Source organism: Adiantum capillus-veneris, chromosome 11 (assembly GCF_014529385.1).
Source record: "Adiantum capillus-veneris isolate H3 chromosome 11, ASM1452938v2, whole genome shotgun sequence".
Lineage (NCBI taxonomy): Eukaryota > Viridiplantae > Streptophyta > Polypodiopsida > Polypodiales > Pteridaceae > Adiantum > Adiantum capillus-veneris.
In genome coordinates, this window is record NC_140941.1 from 93,089,232 (window position 1) to 93,110,144 (window position 20,913).

The 20,913-nt window shown below is 44.4% G+C and overlaps 1 protein-coding gene across 2 annotated transcripts; it reads left to right on the plus strand.

Moving 5' to 3' along the window:
* The first annotated feature begins 432 nt into the window (after positions 1 to 432).
* On the plus strand, positions 433 to 19,935 carry LOC147447657 (ABC transporter C family member 14-like). Of its 2 annotated transcripts, XM_086523389.1 has the most exons (12): positions 433 to 611; positions 715 to 2,243; positions 2,332 to 2,652; positions 2,722 to 2,808; positions 6,591 to 7,247; positions 7,404 to 7,568; positions 7,735 to 8,029; positions 8,116 to 8,330; positions 18,300 to 18,605; positions 18,926 to 18,989; positions 19,152 to 19,391; positions 19,616 to 19,935. In XM_086523389.1, exons 2-12 carry the CDS (start codon positions 807 to 809, stop codon positions 19,714 to 19,716), a joined length of 3,888 nt encoding a protein of 1,295 aa, XP_086379515.1. In that variant the 5' UTR covers positions 433 to 611; positions 715 to 806; the 3' UTR covers positions 19,717 to 19,935. The 2 variants fall into 2 exon arrangements, with proteins under 2 accessions (XP_086379515.1, XP_086379516.1); XM_086523390.1 differs by lacking the exon at positions 6,591 to 7,247.
* Positions 19,936 to 20,913: the final 978 nt, after the last annotated feature.

Below are 20,913 nucleotides of genomic sequence, written 5' to 3' on the forward strand. Positions count from 1 at the left end.
AGCTTTTTAATAGGAAATTCTTGTCAATAGCGTTATGTAGGTCATAATGAATTTTCACCTTGTTTGAAAAATAACCTTCTATTTTTTATTAGCAAAGAAGAGAGGCATTATTAGCAAAGAAGAGAGGCAATAATGCATAGCTATTCTGCCATAAGATTTTGGATGAGGGATTCTCTCCTCCTTTAGCTATTCCTTGTTGGGGCCCCTATCTGACTCTTTTTTGTTTTTGCTATTCTAATTTACACTTTTCTCAAAAAAAAAGAAAAAGAAAAAAAAAAGGGGAGGCAATGGACATGCCATCACTAATAGACAAAGCGAGTCGCGGCGACTTCAAAACTTTTGGACGCTCGACATCAATGAGGGGCCAGCTCACATGAAACGAGCATACCCCACGAGTCTCACGCACCAACATATGTCATAGTGTCCCCCGCAGTTACAGTTACCATTGACCAACCTGCCTGCAACTGAAGGTTTGGGATGTTGAGAGCTCACGAAGTGGCCTTCTAGTCGGGACTCGGGATTCGGAGCGCTAAACTAGAATACGACGTGGGCTGGCAATGGCGTTGAAGACGCTGGCCATTGAAAGAGCAGCCATTGCTCGGGAAGGGAAGGTAAAATCTTAAACCTATTTGTTGTAATCTCATATAATCAACATTGTAATATTAGTCCTAATTTGTCCAAACGAACTAATTTCTTTGGTGCATTTTCGTACAGGAAAGCGTACGTACTCTACTTCTTCACCTTCTTTCATGGCTTTGAATGGATCCTAGTTAGCTAGCCTAATATAGCCCAAGCAAGAGCAGAATATGGAAAGCAACCTTGCAACGCCTTTACTGAAAAATAGCTGTAATGGAGGGGGCAATGAAGAGCTCAAGGCTACAAATCTCACAGGGTTTTACAAAGCTGGCTTACTAAACAGAGTATTTTGGGTATGGCTAAACCCTGTATTGTCTAAAGGGGCCAAAACAACCCTTCAAATAGAGGATATCCCTGAGCTTTCTCCCGATGACAGGGCCGAAAGATTATACTCGTTGCTTCAGTCAAAATGGCCTCGTGCCAACCAAGCTAATCATCTGCACCACCCAACAAGAACAGCTCTCATTAGGTCCTTCAAATGGAAGTTTCTATTCACGGCGTCTCTTGCGTTTTGCAAGGCCGTGTCCATGTATGTTGGGCCTACTCTGATTCAAAGCTTCTCAGATTTCCTTGACAGTAACCCCAGATACTATAGCAAAGGGTTTATGCTTGTTCTCATCCTTCTAGTGTCCAAGTGTGTGGAAGTCCTCTCTACCCACCATTACCAGTTTCTATCAATGAAGCTGGGTATGACAATCCGGTCTTGTCTCATCACTAGCATCTACAGGAAAGGCCTCAAATTATCAAACTCATCACGACAGTCGCACGGCGCTGGCCAAATCGTCAACTACATGTCCGTGGATGTTCAACAGATCAGTGACTCCATTGTGCAACTACACAACACGTGGATGCTGCCTCTGCAATTACTCATCGCCCTCTGCATACTCTACAGCGCCATTGGCATAGCCATGTTCGCTGGGCTTGCAACCATGATTGTCCTTGCAGCCTTGATCAGCAACAACAGCAGGCTTATAACAAAGTACTCAATCGAAGTGATGATGAAGAAGGATGTAAGACTGAAGTCTACTACAGAGGCGCTCAACTATATGAAGATCATCAAACTGCAAGCTTGGGAGAGGTTTTTCCAAAATAAAGTGGAAGATTGCCGGAAGGCTGAGTATAAGAGCCTCGAAAAATTTCAGTATGCTGTTGCAGCCAACATAGCCTTGCTGACAGTGTCGACTTCGATTGTGGCCGTCGTTTCCTTCGCAGTCTGCATATTTCTAAAGACTGACTTTACAGCAGCCAAAGCTTTTACAGTAATCTCTATATTTAATATTCTGTCCGAACCTATTAGTACTTTCCCGCAAGCAATCGTCTCGGTGTCCCAGGCCATTGCTTCTCTTGATCGCCTTGACAAGTACTTTCTAAGTGACGAGCTAGCAGGCTACGTAAAGAGAGGTGCTCCTAGTGAGCCTGGCCATCCAGCTATTATTGTTGAGCATGGATTTTTCGCATGGGACGAGAAGGAACCTAACCCTGTTCTTTCTGACATCAATTTTAAGGTACCACAGGATCATTTTGTTGCTGTAGTGGGAACGGTCGGGATGGGCAAATCCTCTTTGCTGGCAGCTTTATTGGGTGAGATCCCCAAATTAAATGGCAGCGTAAGTTGTTTTCCTCTGTCTTCATGGCATTGTTTGAGAGCATAATGTCATTTCACGTACATGATATTCTCTACTGCTGTGCCTGCAGGTTGAGGTACATGGTACAACTGCCTATGTTCCGCAGACGGCATGGATTCAGAGTGGGACGGTGCAAGAAAATATTTTGTTTGGGTTGCCAATGGACCGAGCCAAGTATCAGAGAACCATCAAAGTATGTGCCTTGGAGCAAGATATAGACTTGTTCGAGTTTGGTGATGAAACAGAGATAGGTGAAAGAGGCATTAACCTTAGTGGTGGACAGAAACAAAGGATTCAGCTAGCTAGGGCAGTATATCAAGATTCTGATGTCTATTTCCTAGATGATATATTCAGCGCACTGGATGCACACACGGGGTCTGCCCTATTCAAGGTTAATGTGCTAATATGGTTATGATCAAATGCTGAGTATCAAGTCTGCTGACTGCTTAAGCTTTTGCAGGATTGCTTGCTTGGAGCCTTGGAAAAGAAAACTAGAGTCCTTGTGACACATCAAGTCGAATTTCTCCGCAAAGCTGATCTTATCCTAGTAAGTATCTCTATCCACCACACAACAGAGCGGTGGAGTTGTCTCCATAGGATCAGCTACCATGTCGCTAAGCGTAGGAGGATGGTGAGTGGGTGTTCTGTAGTCCTGTCCATGAGTGAGTGTCGTCTAGGCAAAAACAAAAATTGAGTTGCACCCATCCATATGTATTCTGTTTGCGGGGAGGTCATCGCTGTTTGGCAAACGATTATGATCCAAGCAGTTGTTGAAGAGTTCTAGCTTATACGCGAGGGAGACCATGCAAGGTGATCCATTCAGCCAGTATTTGACAAATTCCAGCAATTGTGCTGGTTTGAAAATTGAGAGGGAAATAGATATCTCCACAGGAGGAAAAATTTATTCTGTTATTAATCTGTTTTCATTGTGACAGGCTCCTTAAGTGTATGAGATTGACTTGCTACTAGGTAGTAAGTGCTTTCGTCTTTCAAGAAATAATATTTAATTGGTTGTGTTGCTTTTATTCATTGTTAGTGTGGCAGTAGGCCCTCTCTAGCAATGGTTGAAGAGCTGTTTTCTACATGTAGTAATGACATTAAGATTATTTCCTCTTGGTATCCAGCTGAGTCAGGTTCTCACGAATGAGTGGTGATCTTGGACTGTGTAAGAGTCAAAGAGGGGGCATCTAATGAGTAGTGGAAGGGGAGCAATTTGTTCATGCTGAATCCATGTAGCTCAAACCATGGTGTCATCTCTCCATACCAGCATGTTATATCTCCTTGCAACTAATTGTTGAGAGGACTCAAGTGCTAAGCAGGCATATCCGTCTCTGGGAAGGTCCACCTCTGTCAAAGTCAGACATATGGACCTGTTGTCGGATTCGATTTTGGTGCAATGGGGAGTCCACCACGGTTGCCCTGGATCGCCTCGTCTCTTTAATATATATATATATAAAATATAAAATTATAAATAATATTTTGGATGCAGTTGGGGAAACATGGGTCCTAGAAGTACCTAACTTCCTCAAGAGAATTAAGGGACTCCTTTCTACCGATGAGCTGATTTTGCTTGTTGACTCTCCTAACAGCCTCAAATGAGCGAGCAAACGAGCCTGGATAAGGTAAGTTAATGAGCCAAGACCTGGGGGATGACCTTTGGAATTGGGTGCTCTGCATATGCGGATGGAGGGATAATGCCCTCCTTCCAATGCTTTTTAGAATCCGATCCTGTCCGAGGAAAATAACGTCATTCTCCCCGAGCGAAGCGAAATGAGCTACTAGAGTAACTCAAGTGTCCTGCCCCAGTGGGGGCCCGGGGGGTCAACCTCACCAAAAAGGGATTAAGAGGTGCAAAGGGAGACACCACCAACCTTAGCGGACGCCACATGTGAGTCGAGGCCCTCTCAAGCGGGTATGGCATTTCCTAGGGGTAAACCGTTGGGTTACAAGGGTAGTTTAGCGTGGTGAACGATAAGTTACCCGGAGGAGGAAACTCCGAAGGGAAGACCGAAGCAAGTCCCGCAGTACTTGGGCCTTTGAACAGAGGTACTTGGTCGCTGTCGCCCCCATAACTAGTCAGCGAAGTGGGTCTCTCAAGGGCACTGTCCTAAGAGTGTAGATAATCCTAGGAAGCAAAGCCTCTTGTAGTCCAGAGGAAACTAATGACAAAAGTGTCTGCTCTAGGAGCATAGTCTCAGTCGTTCTTCTTGTGCACTTTTTTGGTGTATAGGGGGAACGGTCGAGAGTGCCCAAACCCGACTCCTAAAACAAAACCAAACAAAAAGCTCTAATAAGCCTTGTGATCATAGAGCCCAAAGGCTTCTCCATGCCTCCCCATCCATCAATGCCACCTTTCCTCCCATGCTGGTCCACGGAATGCCCCCATATCGAAACTCTGTATAGCAATGCAGAAGCCACCAAAGTGTCAAAATGCCAGAGCTTCGTCTAGGCTCTTGAAACTGAATCTGTGAACACATCCTCTCCAATCCACCCAATGTTGCATAGGCTCCGGTCGATCTAGTCTTTGCTGCTCTCCTCAGTGAAAATATAGGCCCACTAGAGATCAGTGTAAGCATCTGTATACTCCACTATCTCATGTCCGTATGTGAATGCCGATGCTGATCTCCCAATCCTGGTGTTAAACACCATAACCTTGGTTTTCCCAAGGTTGAAAAACAAGCCATTGTTGTGAGAAAACCTGTGCAATGCATACAAGTGATGCTGCATCCCCTCTGGAGAGTCAGAGATCAACACAATTTCATCAGCATAAAATAGTAGTGGAATCCATGTCCCTACCAACTGAGCACCTCTATCACCATCTCGTTCAAGAAACCTCATCCACATACATACCAAATAATGTAGGAGAGAGTGGGAATCCCTATTTCACCCCGATAGTGGAGTGAACTAAAGTATATAACCCCTCTGACGTGCGTACATGTCCCACTACTGACATGTATAGTGCCATGATCCCCCAAATCAGGTCTGTCGGCACTCCCTTCTCCTGTAGCCTGCACATCAATCTAGCTCTGGGTATTGTGTCAAATGCTATGCGGAAGTCTACAAAGCTGCAATAAATTTGTCTCCCATGTGAGCTGCCTCTATCACCATCTCGTTCAAGAAACCTCATCCACATACATACCAAATAATGTAGGAGAGAGTGGGAATCCCTATTTCACCCCGATAGTGGAGTGAACTAAAGTATATAACCCCTCTGACGTGCGTACATGTCCCACTACTGACATGTATAGTGCCATGATCCCCCAAATCAGGTCTGTCGGCACTCCCTTCTCCTGTAGCCTGCACATCAATCTAGCTCTGGGTATTGTGTCAAATGCTTTGCGGAAGTCCACAAAGCTGCAATAAATTTGTCTCCCATGTGAGCTGCCTCCTCAACAATGGCTCTGAGGTCAGAATGTGATCAAGAATAGAGAAGCCTCTCCTGAACCCTGCCTGCCTTGCGGCTCGTACATTCTCCCGCTCTGCCCATCGACTCAGCTGCCTCTCAAGAATAGATGCGTACAACCGTGCCAGTATGCGTCTAATCATAATAGTGTGATAATTCCCGAAGCTCCATAGGGTCTCTTGACTTGAAGATAGGCACAATAGTAGTATCATGCAGGCCCTCATACATGGCATGGTTGAACATCATCGCTAGAAGCTCTGCGAGCAAATCCCTGGCATGTATAAAATGTTCTGCCACCAAGCCATCATGATCACATGCTCTCCCACTCCTCAATTCTTTCAATGGCCTTCTTCACCATCTCAGCGGTGGAAAAAGCACATGTATGTGGGCACGGCTTGGGGGGTCGGGAAGAGGTGGCTGTCCAGGCACTGTGTACAAGGATGATGCATACTGGCCCCAGACCTATGTGAAGTGATGACAGGAGGGTGGAGTGCTCGTGGAGAGTCTACATGCCTCACCTGAATCCTGACTCAAGAATAGCCGATATAGATCCTACTCTAGTGGAGTCAGAAATGCCCTCTTCTTCCGTCTCACTCCAACTCCAAATTGAGAGAGAAATGAAATCAAATGTAATATTAACGTCTTCAAAAGGCCAAAATGGCCTATGAGACCAAAAAGTTACAACATGGTGTATATGATACAATGTCTGAGTTCCAGAAATAAAAGGTACTGAAAAAGGAGAGAGAGAGAGAGAGAGAGAGAGAGAGAGAGAGAGAGAGAGAGAGAGGTGTGAATTCCGAGGACCAATTGTGAGCGCAATCACAGCGTTTGCAACCTTGTTTCCACTACAATCCCATCAAAATTATAAATTTTTTGTAGATACCTCAGGCCTTCAATGTACTGGTAATTGAATATTGACATTGCAGGTGATGAAAAATGGGGTAATTGAAGAATCAGGGAAGTATGATGATCTTTTAAGAGCAGGGGCTGAGTTTGGAGCTTTGGTAGCATCTCACAAGATGGCAATCGGGGTAGTTGACGAGGCGGAGCAGCCTACAAGGTTGGCAGAGCAGTTTAGAGATGCCGATACATCTATTGCTGAAAGCATCAAGTTACTTAGGCGTGTGAGCTCACATGAGCGTCTTACGCAAAGCAGAAGCTCAGACTCAATGTTGACGGCCACTAGCTCAAAGGAAGTGCCAGGAAAGCTGGTTGAGGATGAGAAGAGGGAGACTGGAAGGGTGGGGTGGAATGTTTATTGGCTGTTCTTGACAAGTGCTTTTGGAGTTTTGTTCGTGTTTTTATTACTGGCTGTGCAGATCATCAGACAGGCTTTCTCCATATGCAGTGATTTCTGGCTTTCGCACGAGACATCACAGACCCCATTGAATGCAACCCTATTCCTAACCGTGTATTCGCTGCTTTCTGCGGGAAGCTGGGTGTTCACCATTATTCGAGTAGTACTCATGGCTTTATTTGGTCTTAAATCTTCTCAAACATTCTTTGTAAACATGCTGACAAATATTTTCAGAGCCCCTATGAGCTTTTTCGATACCACGCCAACAGGAAGAATACTTACCCGAGTGAGGCTCCTCTACCATAACCAATTAATTAATTCATACTAAATTCCACCTTTGTATGTATAAGTAAGAGCAAAGTCTGTCTGTTTTTACCTGCCTAGTACTTGTCTTAGTCACTAATGTGAGCTTGACCTATTGTCTTTGATTTAATTGCTCCAGTCATCATCGGATCAGGCGAATTTGGATATCGTGCTGCCTATTTGTATAGGCTTAGCAGTGACACTCTATTCGTCAACAATCAGCGCTCTAATTGTGACATGTGTGGTTACTTGGCCAGTGATATTTGTGATAGTGCCATTGGCTTGGGTGTACAGACAATATCAAGTAAGTATGCTGGCATATGCATCTCTCTGTTCCATGCAGTCCCGTATGTACATATTGCATGTGTACTTTACATGCGTGCTTGGGATGCACTTGTTCATGCAGATTGAGGGTGTAGCTTCAGAATAGTGTAGCGCGTTTTGCTGATTGAGTTCATAATTTTGCACAGGCCTTCTACATTAGATCCTCGAGGGAGATTTCTCGGCTTGACTCAGTTACCAAAGCTCCTGTCATTCACCATTTTACAGAAACTATTGCTGGCTTCATTGTCATCAGAGCATTCGGAAAGGAGGAGGAGTTTGCTAATATGAATGTGGACCGTGTAAATACGAATCTAAAGATGGACTTCCACTCCAATGCAGCTAACGACTGGCTTGGATGCAGGCTTGAATTAATTGGATCACTCGTACTATGCATATCAGCCTTCATGCTTGTAGTTCTCCCCTCGAGCTTTATCACAACGGGTATTACTTCAAAAAGTCAGAGCATTCTCTTAATCACTTCTCCTCGCTGGGATCCTTACCTTCAAAAGTCTGCCTTGCTTTTGCAGCATCTGCAGCTCTCTCTCTGTCTTATGGTCTGTCTCTAAACACTGCAATAGCAGCATCTGTCTTCTTTAGCTGTACAGTTGAGAACAAGATGGTTTCAGTGGAGCGTGTTTTGCAATACACAAGGTTGCCAAGTGAAGCGGCATTGACTATAGAAGGCAGTGTGCCGCACCAAGACTGGCCACAAAGAGGAAACATAAGCATTCGAAACTTGAAAGTAAGCATGTTGACTTCATTTCTCTTCACATGCTGGTTTTTCAAGTTTGTACTGTATGTGATGAATCATTAATTTTAGATGTCCTAATCAAATCGTCCACACATACATGGATTCTGCGGAATATTCCCCCTCTCTTTCCAAATGTACGTGTCTCACTGTCTCCTCTGGCCCGCGCTATAGAGGAAGGATGTCCCCCCCCCCCCCCCCCCCCCCCCCCCCCACAACCAAAAAACTGCATCGCTGCCTGCCCCGACCGTCTCTACTCCGCCCTCCCCAAAGCCCCTAGCTGCACGCTCCTGTGTACCCTCATCTCGCACCAGCCCTGCACCTACCTCTACGGCGCCTATGGTGATGGCAGCAGCTTGTTGGCAGCCGCCTTCGTTAGCCTCCAACCTGCCTGTCGCTGCTTCGACCGAGTGGAGAGTATCCAGAACCCTCTTGCAGGTGGCCACCGAGTGGAGAGTATCCAGAACCCTCTTGCCCCTCTCTGGTCGAAGCCGCCTACCGACTATCTCCTCGCTCTGTTCTGGACTGTTCTAAAGGACGCCCACCGACTCTTATCTCCTCGCTGTACACGGTTCTTTTATGCCCTCGAAGCACATCTCTCTCATGCAGGGGGGAGTTTGTCTGTTTGCGAGCATGACAGCAGACAGAAAGAGGGCCAACCGCAGGCAGGAGGTCAGCGCTCTCTCTCTCTCTCTCTCTCTCTCACACACACACACACACACACACACACACATGTCCGGAAGTGTAAATTTCTAAGGGCGGTGTACGGCAGGAGGGAAGGCTAAATGCCTGCGAAAGTTTTCAGCTCGAGGAGGGGCGGAGGGATCTGTGTGCTGCGCAGAGCTCTCTCTCTCTCTCTCTCTCTCTCTGTGGCACGTAGTTAGAAGTCACTTGCTGTTACAGCTTGTTGTGAAGTGTGCGTCAGTGGGCACGACGGCAGTGCTATGCTGCTGCGTGTTCCAAAGCAAAAGGTTCTAGTGTGTCTTTCTGTCCAGTAGGCAGCTTCCTTTATGTGTGTATCGCCTGCATACTCTATCTGCTGCCAATACAGGGCAAGTCACGAGAGCAGGGAGGGAGTGGCAGGATGATGAGATTCTACGAGCTAGGCGTAAGCTCTCTGTAGGGTGTTGACGTGGAAGAGGGGGGATATGAGAGAGAGAGAGAGAGAGAGAGAGAGAGAGAGAGAGAGAGAGAGAGAGAGAGAGAGCGCTGCTCTCTCTCTCTCTCTCTCTCGAGCTGTTCTCTCTCTCTCTCTCTCTCTCTCTCTCTCTCTCTCTCTACCCACACACACCCTACACTCTTGCAACAGTCCTCGGTTCGTCAGCTCCCCCATCCGTAGGGGATTAGTATTCTCCCTCCTCTCTAACGTAACATGGTAGATTGATTATGCCATTTCCCTCTTGAATAACAGGTCTTGAGTTCAACTCTCCTCGTCGCTAAACCTTTAAGGTCTCTTGGGATAGTTTCCTACGACGTTAAAAACTCTTTTCTTCTTCTTCTTCTTCTATATGGCACGCCAGAATATTGAGGGGATCAAGCGTGGGGGTGCATTTGAAGGGCACGGGCAAAATCGGACCATCGAATGTACTTGTTGCAAATTCAGGAAGTTTGGTAAATTCGGAGCAAACAAAATGTGAATTTAAGTCGGAGCCTTGAATGTACCCCACCACGAGACTTGAATCGACGGTGACACCTCGCTTGGCAGAGCGTGCTTCTTGAAAATAATGGAAATCCACATGGTTTTGTAAATGTAGACAAAATGTAAATTCGGGTGCTCTGGCAGCGCTTGTCAAATCCACCCAATGTTCATGGCACCATATAGAGGTCCTCTCTCCCTACCTATCAGAGTAACGCACACATACACACTTGTGTTTGCCATCACCTGCCAAGAGAAGATAGCTTGCACAAAAAGCGCACAGAGAGAGAGAGAGAGAGAGAGAGAGAGAGAGAGAGAGAGAGAGAGAGAGAGAGAGAGAGAGAGAGAGAGAGAGAGAGAGAGTTTTAACGTCGTAGGAAACTATCCCAAGAGACCTTAAAGATCTAGCAGCACACAGAGAGAGAGAGAGAGAGAGAGAGAGAGAGAGAGAGAGAGAGAGAGAGAGAGAGAGAGAGAGAGAGAGAGAGAGAGTGTGAGTTTTAACGTCGTAGGAAACTATCCCAAGAGACCTTAAAGATCTAGCAGCAGAGAGAGAGAGAGAGAGAGAGAGAGAGAGAGAGAGAGAGAGAGAGAGAGAGAGAGAGAGAGAGAGAGAGAGAGAGAGAGAGAGAGAGCTCTTCTTGCTGACCTTGACGTCTCCTGGTTGTCTACCTTCTAATTGCACTCCTAATGGCTTCAAAAATATATATTCGCTACCTATATAGTGCAAGGACACGATCTAAAGAGAAGAAAGCGCTAAAGAGAAAATAAAAAAACACATGTATCAATGTATATTTGACCATCTCTTTATATATGGGCACAAAAAGTTTTTGACTTTTCATTTTCATGGGTCTTTCTTTTCCTAAACTCACTCTTCGCTTACGCACTTAAGATGTGTTGAAAGGATTTTCATTTTTGCGAGATTGGGGAGACCTAATTAGGAGATCAGAAAAAATTCCCACAATATTGCCCACACCATGAGCTTCCGTACGCCAGAGGGAATACCTAGATAGGTGCGGTGGGGAGCAGGGGATTGCCAGCTGTAGAATTGGAGGCCTATTGTACGTAGCTAGGTATATGGAGGTTTACTGTGAAATGAATCAATGAGTGGACATTTAATGTCTTGGACATCTTCAATTTTATCTATCCAACAACGGCTACTTGCTCTTAAGGTTATTAGACACAAGCATCGGACAGGGCCCCTAAAAGGGAGTTCTAGACGGGATGTGTGTCACACCTACTGAATGGTAGCTTAAAGTTTAATTTTTGATATTTATATTCTTCGCCACCTCAGTGTAACAACATCCGGCACGAGCATGTACAACTGTTTATGCAAGAGGGTTATGCAGTTGGTTAGTAAGTTCTAATAGACTAATCTATATATCATCGCCTAGACTTCTCCTAGACTTACTGTGGCTTGTAGTCGGTGTAGCATCCCCATGTGGCATCCCAAGCCTGTGGTGCACATGACATTCAGGCTCCAGGGATACCCTCTTATTGTGTTGTTGTATGCCATTGCCACTCATCCTTTGTTGATGTGCCTTGACCAATTGACGGCCTCTGGCCACTTGCATTGTTAGGTGCAGCGGAATGATTGTTTGCGCTTTGCTCAAGATGAGTGCTCCGAACTGTGTCAAGGTTCCTTTTAGTTCTTAGGGAAGGGAGAGCCTTCCGTTCTTAGTGAGAGAATGATATGATCACAAACAAAGTGAATGGACATTGTGCGTGCAAGTGTATGAGACTGAGAGATAGAGAGAGAAGAGAGATACGACACCAGAGACGTTGTAAAACCCTCCTCCAAAGGCCCCATTCTCGCAGACGAGAGTGGTCTACTTTAGATTGCACAAAGTGGTACAATGCGAATGCAATGGACTGATGCGCTTTGGGAGTATGCCGACGACGACGACGACCTTAGGGCTGAAATCTGTGGTCTTCTAATCGCTGAATTTCGGGACTGTTTCGGTGGCTGGAAATGACTGTTTTGGCTGCGTTTTCATGGCTGAAAATGAGGTTCTTCTGCAACCAATTGGGACTGTTTCTACTGCTGTACCATAGGCTGAAAACTCTGCCTTTCTGACACGGCTAGGACTGAAAAGCACTAATGTTGGGCTGCCTGTGTCCTTTGCCAAAACGTTGGGCTTGTTGGAGACCAAAACGCTAATAGGCTGAAGTGGAAAAACGCTATCAAACTGGGACTTGATGGTGATGTTGGGGATCTGTAGTCACTAGGTAATGCTGATGAGGCTGGCGATGAAGCAATGCTGGAAAACGCCAAGTCTGAGGGTAGGCGAGGTTGGAAAATCCAAAAACGCCAAGGGGTCTTGATGGTCCTTGATGGGTTCTGCTGAGAAGTTGCCTGTTGAGCGGGAAGCTCCTGCTGCCTCTTCTGCCATTTAGTGCTAACTTGGGTTTGCTTATATATTAACTTAGCAAAATTGCCCTACCTACTTTTGTTGGAAAGTCACTTAAAAATAATAAGTGAAAATAACTAAAAATAGAGAAAATAGACTAAATGCACTGGAAAATTTCCCTGATTGAATCTGATGGATTTTGAAGGGAATACTGATGATCATGTTGTGTGCTACCAGAGGATATGCATCTACACTTAGTGATTGGGCATGCACGGTCTACGAATAGACTCACAAAAGTGCCAGATCACTGCTAAATCTAGATTGACTGGACTGACTAAATCTTGCTGTGGTGTAGCTTGTTCATGGACACATAGGGTTGGGATGTGTCAGGTGACATCCCCTCCTTTTCAAAGTGAGGTACTGGTACCGAACTATATGGCGTCGAGGGAGATCGCCAATAGCATCCGGAATCCTGGAAGGGACTCTTTTGCGACCCACTCTGATGTATGGGTCGTGCTGTACTTGAACTTCATAAAGGTCTGCAACGCTTGCTTCTTTGGGCCGCGCCGAAAGCGACACAAAGTCTTTTGTGGCTCCTTCAATACTTCAACTTCGCGGAGAGTCATGCTTCGTTCTTCTTCAAGAATCTCCATGGCTGAAAATTCCTGAAACCACTTCCAACACAAAAACATGAACATACCCATTCCATGTAAAGTGAAGGAAACTTGTCTTCTCTAAAGACTGTGTATGCAATGTAGATGAAATAGAGACGGAGTGACAAACCGTTTATCAAACACATGCAAACAATGAGATCGAATCTTTTCTGTTTGATCTACAGCAATCAAGTGTGGCAAAACACAATGGAAATTCCCATGCTTGGTGCTCATACTTTCATGTGCTCGTTCGGAAATTGTGTCATCCCAAGGAAGAGACATGGAATGTGACTTCCTTGAATGCATACTTTTCTGCTTTTCATGAACAATCCGCATACATTCGTGCTCATCCATGAGAGAAACGTGCTCAATATACAATATGTCATGCCTAGGAAAAGAGATCACATAACGATGTTGACTGAAATAAAGGAAACGATCACAAATGAAACATTTGAACAATGCGTGCGTATCAATCATGCGAACATATAACTTCCTGTGAGGGTTCTTTGTACTTAGGCTCGAGAGTTAAGATCGCTTCTTCCTGAATGAACGAATCGTCCTGTGGGGGTTCTTTGGACCTCGACTCGAAAGCCAAGATCGGTTCTTCGTGATTGATCGAATCTACAACGAGGTTAGCTTCGCTAGAAAAAGCATCCACTAACACATCATCCTGGTGAACAATCACATCATCTTCATGCAAATCATCATGCTTGTGAGAAATCACATCTTGATCATGCAAATCATCATGCTTGTCTTTGTCATCCAAATCATTATGCAAATCATTGTCAATCAAATCATTATCATGCTTTACACAATCATGCAAATCCTGTGTATCATGCTTTTCGCAATCATGCAAATCCTGTGTATCATGCTTTTCACAATCATGCAAATCTTGTGTATCATGCTTTGGAGAAGAAGAGACTGAGAGAGTCTCCTTTCCCCAAATCTCTTGCATCTGTGCTTGAACTTGAGAATAGAGTCGCCAAAACTCTTTGTGGTGGTCGCTCTTTTCTCTGAGGGCTTTGTTCTTACGATCAAATTCTGCTTGTCTTGCTTTGTTCACTCGATCAAATTCTGCTTCTCTTGCTTTGGCTTCCAAGCGTGCTTGCTCGCTCTCACGCGTTATGGCTGCCATTCTTTCTTGGTACTGGCGCTTTATGGCTGCCATGTCTTCTTCGTAGGCTTTTCTTTCTGCTTCTCGTTCGGCATCTCTTGCTTTGTCTTCTAACTTTTTGTCCATCGTCCTCTTGTCGAAAGCCTCCATAAGAGTTAGTGCAATCGGTGTCGTAGATGGGGAAGGGTCAGAAAAACCTCTTGGTGGGTTCTTCGCCTCTCTCATGCTCATCACCTCCAAGTGAAGTATCCATTCCGCTTCGAGTGATGATCATTCTGAAGTCGTGGGTTCTTGGGGGTCTTGGGTTCTTAAGTTCACGAGGAACTTGGGTTCTTGTGGGTCTTGGTTCTTGGGTTCTTGAGGATCTTGAGGTTCTTAGGGTGTTCTTTCGCTTGCAAATCGCGTTGGAGAAGGATCTTCTCTTCACCCGAGTTCTACTCCTTTCTGCGGGCGCACCCCTTGGCGGCCTTGCGCTCACACCAAGGTTGCTTATTCCCACCTCACGTCAATTGGCCGGCCGCTAAGTGCACGGTCCGCTCTCAATGAGTGAAAGAGACACAAGGGGAGGTTGGACAAGCCCTTCTTTCTTGGGATTTCCGATTCCTGTCACTCTTCAAAAAAACACGATTAGGAATTGACACGCCCAAGCGAACTTGGGTTTGTGCGACCTCAACAAGCAAAAAAATTCTTGTGGTTCTTGTGGTTCTTTCCTTGAGTGATACAGAACACTACCAAAACTCTGATACCAATGTTAGGTTCAGCGGAATGATTGTTTGCGCTTTGCTCAAGATGAGTGCTCCGAACTGTGCTCAAGGTTTCTTTTAGTTCTTAGGGAAGGGAGAGCCTCCCGTTCTTAGTGAGAGAATGCTATGATCACAAACAAAGTGAATGGACTCTGTGCGTGCAAGTGTATGAGACTGAGAGATAGAGAAAGAAGAGAGATACGACACCAGAGACGACGTAAAACCCTCCTCCGAAGGCCCCACTCTCGTCGGCGAGAGTGGTCTACTGTAGATTGCACAAAGTGGTACAATATGAATGCAATGGACTGATGCACTTTGGGACTATGCCGACGACGATGACGACGACCTTAGGGCTGAAATCTGTGGTTTTCTAATCGCTGAATTTCGGGACTGTTTCGGTGGCTGGAAATGACTGTTTTGGCTGCGTTTTCATGGCTGAAAATGAGGTTCCTCTGCAACCAATTGGGACTGTTTCTACTGCTGTACCATAGGCTGAAAACGCCGCCTTTCTGATGCGGCTAGGGCTGAAAAGCACTAACGTTGGGCTTGTAGACGGTTGGATAGTTTCACTATGTGGGAACATTCTCTTATGAGGCGGGCAACGGATTACTTAGTAGTTACTATGGTAATTACTACAGTAAACCTGAAGTGTATAAATAGGGCCCATTACATAGTAATCGGGTTGGCAATTGTTATCATTTGGGTTAGCACTTTGGCTACACTTGTACTTGAGAATCATTGGCAGTTGTTGTCGGCTGTACTCTTTCTGTAAATCATATTCACTATAATCTTTTATCTGTAATCCCAATCATGACAGATATTCCAGCTACACTTACTTATTGTCGAGTATTCTGAATCTGAATCTGAACATTATTTCCAATACATAAGTTTGATTCTTATTCCAGTATCCGAATTTCAATCTAGTTTCTGATTTCTGTCCAGTCTATTGTCTGAAATCTTCTCACATTAGTAGCTGAAATCTTCTAACACTGGAATTAGCTGTTTCAAGAGATCAGCTCCAATTCCATTTTGGCGATCACGGTGGCTCGAGCTGAAGCTCGTTGATTGAAAGACTCTTCTCCCAGTTGGAAGTTTTCAGCAATGGCACCTAAATCCAGTTGTGGTTGGAAATCCACCATTCGTGTTGACCCTATTCCTGAGGAGTCAGGAAGAGAGTCTGACCCCAAGCAAGAGAAGATGACTGACACTGAGGCACAGGAGGAGCATAGTCAGGCTGATGAGGCGCAGGACTGTCTTAAAGTGATGACGTGGCGGACAGCAGGAGGTTTACTGTAGTAATTACCATAGTAACTACTAAGTAATTCACTGCCCGTCTCATAAGAGAAAGTTCCCACACAATGAAACTATCCAGCCGTCTATAGGTTGCCTGTGTCCTTTGCCAAAATGCTGGGCTTGTTGGAGACCAAAAACGCTTATAGTTTGAAGTGGAAAAACGCTAGCAAATTGGGACTTGATGGCGATGCTGGGGATCTGGAGTCGCTAGGTAATGCTGATGAGGCTGGCGATGAAGCAATGTTGGAAAACGCCAGGTCTGAGGGTAGGCGAGGCTGGGAAATCCAAAAACGCCAAGGGGTCTTGATGGTCCTTGATGGGTTCTGGTGAGAAGTTGTCTGTTGAGCGGGAAGCTCCTACTGCCTCTTCTGCCAAATCTTCTGCCATTTAGTGCTAACTTGGGTTTGCTTATATATTAACTTAGCAAAATTGCCCTACCTACTTTTGTTGGAAAGTCACTTAAAAATAATAAGTGAAAATAACCAAAAATAGGAAAAATAGGCTAAATGCACTAGAAAATTCCCCTGACTGAATCTGTGACTGAATCTGAAGGGTTCTAAAGGGAATACTGATGATCATGTTGTGTGCAACCAGAGGATATGCATCTACACTTAGTGACTGGGCATGCACGGTCTACGAATAGACTCACAAAAGTGCTAGATCACTGCTAAATCTAGACTGACTGGAATGACTGAACCCTGCTGTGGTGTAGCTTGTCCACAGACACATAGGGTTGGGATGTGTCACGTGACATGCATGGCTTGTGTTTTCCCTATGGAGAGGATTTTGTGGGACAAGCCTATGCACATGACTTGTTGTTAATGCCTAAGAATCATAGAGATGATGTACAACAGATAATGCAGGCGATGGCCTTGTCTCATCTTGTCTTGCCTTATGTCCAATATTTTGGCCCATTTGTGGAAGACTAATTACCGAACAAAAGTTGTGTTTGCTTTCTATCACCCAAGTGTGGTAGATTGGTCATGCCATTTCCCTCTTGAATAACAGGTCTTGAGTTCAACTCCTCATTGGCTAGATATTTAAGGTCTCTTCGGATAGTTTCCTACGACGTTAAAACTCTCTTCTTCTTCTTCTTCCATGGAGAAGTTGTGCCCCCCAAAACGCTTGGGAGGATGAATATTCTCAACTTGTGTTATCATGTTTTGGCTCGGAAAGCTATGTTGCTCCCAATGCTCATGGCTCAGCATCAGCCTTGGACATACATAATTGCTGATTTATGTGGACGTATCTCCACCTCTTTTGGTCATTGGCAACCATCTTTTCGGGAAGTTATTTTTGGCAAACTTGCTGGGTCTCTTCCAGGTTCCCCATTTCCGTAGTTTGCTCGCAGATTGGAAGGCTGTTACTGTGCATCCATCTTGGCATGGTCGTTTGGTCTCTTCAGGGAATTCATTGCATTTTGAAAGCCTTCATTGGAGTTTGGTCTCTTCAGGGTATTCATTGCGTTTTGAAAGCCTTCATTGGAGTATGGTTTTCTCTTCCACCTTGACGCAACCTCGTCAAGAATTTCCCAAAAGGGGATTTTCTTGATTCAGGATGTTGTGAATGATAATGGATTGTTCTTTCTCATCGTTCGCATTTCAGGTCTTCTTCGGATCCATTTCTTTGTGAGGGCTTTTTGGGAGACACTTCTGGCTTTTGGGTAGAGTCGAAGCTCTTCTTGGTTCTTATGCGCTCTTCTTCACGTGGGTCAGATTTTGGCATCGCCACAACATTGCCATGTTTCAGCATCAGCGTGTGGAGCCTTTTCCTTTTTTCAAAGCTTCCCTTCGTCAATTACTTTGATGTGCTTGACTTTCCCCTTCATGTGTATCATTGAATGCTTTTAGCCACGTTCTGTGGAGCTTCTTCACGCTCCCGTTCTTGTATATTTCTTTAGTGGGTTTTCCTCGTTTTGAGTTTTCCCACTAGTAATTCAATCCAGGCTTATCGTAAAAAAGTGTGTGTGTGTGTGTGTGTGTATCTATACACATATATATATCCATTTCCGCTCCCCGGGTTGGCATCCCCTTGATCCCTATCTCACCTAGCTCTTTCCCACAAGGGAAAATGGCAAAAACTTTGTGGTGCAATGGCTGTCTTTATGATTTAGCAATTATTAAGAAAGTTTCATCAATCTATTAACAAGAATTTTCTTTGTGAATTGGTGCAGGCCCGTTATCAACCATCTATGCCCTTGGTCTTGAGAGGAATATCTGTTGACATTATGGGTGGACAGAAGATAGGTGTTGTGGGTAGAACTGGGAGTGGAAAATCAACTCTAATTCAAGTCTTGTTTCGGATTATTGAACCAGCTGGTGGGTCTATTTTATTTGACGAGGTGGACATTTCATTTGTGGGGCTCCATGATTTGAGAACAAGATTGGGTATTATCCCACAGGACCCTGTGCTGTTTGAAGGCACCATAAGGACAAACATGGATCCTTTAAACGCCCACACAGACGAGGCTATATGGGAGGTGATGTTTTTGCACACAGTATGCGTAAAATTATTTATTTACAATATGGTTTGAGCATTTTTCCATAGTGTTCAACAGCATGAGCTTCTACAAAATATCCTCTACATACCTGGCTAGGTACGGTGAAATGCAGGGCGTTTGCTTGTCTCCCCATGGGTCAGGGTCGGTAGTGCCATGTCCCCCACCGCACCTAGCCAGGCTTGGAGAATCTGATGATGTTATCATAATTAAGAAAGTGGGAATTGTGGTAGAACTTATGTGTATCTTGATACGTATTTTCAAGGATGATGGATCATTGATGTGATAAATGGCATTATCAGGGATTACGAAAATGCCAACTTGGAGACATCATTGAGTCGAGGGGTGGAAAACTGGATGCAACAGGTAGGTAGCTTGTATGAATGAATTTGTTACCAAGGGATTGTACTTATTTGGTTTTCTTTCGGACTTCGAAGGAATTCTGGCATTCTAATAGCTAATGTGTATTGATATGGTGAAAGTAAAGTGCTGTGTTGCTTCAAATTGATGCTTTGCAAATGAATGCAGTCCAAGATAATGGGGAGAATTGGAGTGTGGGACAAAGGCAGTTGTTGTGTTTAGGAAGAGCACTTCTCAGGAAGAGCCACATTTTGTTCCTGGATGAGGCCACGGCTTCTGTAGATGCTCAAACAGATCTCCTGCTGCAAAATATCATCAGGGAGGAGTTTGGAAGGAGTACCGTTGTCAGCATTGCTCACAGGATACCTAGTGTAATGGACTGTGATAAGGTTATGGTTCTTGAAGCAGGTATGGATATATGATTCATGTGCTAATTTAATATATGTGTAATAGCTAGATGTGACAGGGGGCAAGGGCCTGCCGGTAGCCCTTTCCCCCACCATACCTAGGTACATATGCAATGCCTGGCCTGTGGATAGATTAGAATTCACGTCTTTAACATAAATGTAGTTGTTTGCATGTTTTATAGATACACTAATTGTGTATATTCTCTCTGCCTCTCATTGTTGTAGGTCATTTGAAGGAGTATGATAGCCCGACAAGGCTACTAGAGCATCAGACGACATTATTTGCAGCTCTAGTGCAGGAATACACGGAACGATCCAGAGGCTGAAGGAAGTCTTACATGTTTGAGCTTTACTTTTTTTCAAGGCACTCTGAACAACATGCCAGTTTCAACAAAATCATATTCAATAACCTTATTTTTTTTTTTTCAAATTCATTAGCCTTCAGTGGCAGATTTGGGAGTCTTGTGCTTAATACAACAGTAGTAGACCAATGGAGGCAGTGTTTGGGAAAAATCATTTTTCGAAACATACAAAATTCCTTTGCTTGAGTCATTGCCAAGAGGAAATTTTAGAAAAATTAGGGGTATTTTTTGGGTTTTTAACACTATTTTTCTCTATTTTGGGGCAGAATTTCTCCTTTTACCCTTGTCCTCAACTGGCATTTTTTAAATTGGAAATGGCATGATATTAAGCTGAGACACATTTTTCCCGAACAATGAGTGGAGGAGTAGATTTTATGATATATGTATCCTCCCTTATGTTTGTGAGTGATCCAGTTGGGTTAATGGCAACTAGTCATAAGATAGGGTTAAGGTGAGCATTTGCTAGCTACACTAGTAATGGCAAACGGTATTACACATTTTTACATTGTGCGACTTACCCTCAAACTCATAACCGAGAGGGCTTATGATACCAGAGAAATAACTTGCGTATGCAAAAATGTTTGAGAAGAGTCATAGAATACTTGAGCATTTGCTAACTTCACCACCGGTAATCTAACAAACGATATCAGAGCATAAAGCACTACATTTTGTAGGGTGAGAGTTGGAACAACTAGCCTAGGTAGTATGGAACAAAAATAACCCTAAATGAAGTTTCGAAATTGATCGCAAAATTTTGTGCACATGACCAATGCTGTAAAGTAACAAAATCATGAGTTTATGTGAGCTCTTGTTAGTTTTTCTGAAATATCTAATCCATATGTTTAAGGCCACATCTAAGTAAACTAGACCTTAATGCAAAATTCTATTTTGAGTACATGCCTCAATCACGAAGGGCAAGTGTAAAGATCTATGTGTTAGTACAATCTGTCTGCTCTTTGTTTGATGTCCAATGAGACTCTTGTAGTGCTCATGCATGGCAGAATTATTTTGTTGCAATAACGTTGGCATGGCACTTGATGAAATGAAGGCATGGTTAGCTTGTACACAAATAAGAAACTATTTGTTCTTTCTCGTGGTTCAAGATGGTTTTGTGAAAGTATTGAAACTAGGTTGTAATTCTTCATCTCATTTTCTTTTGAG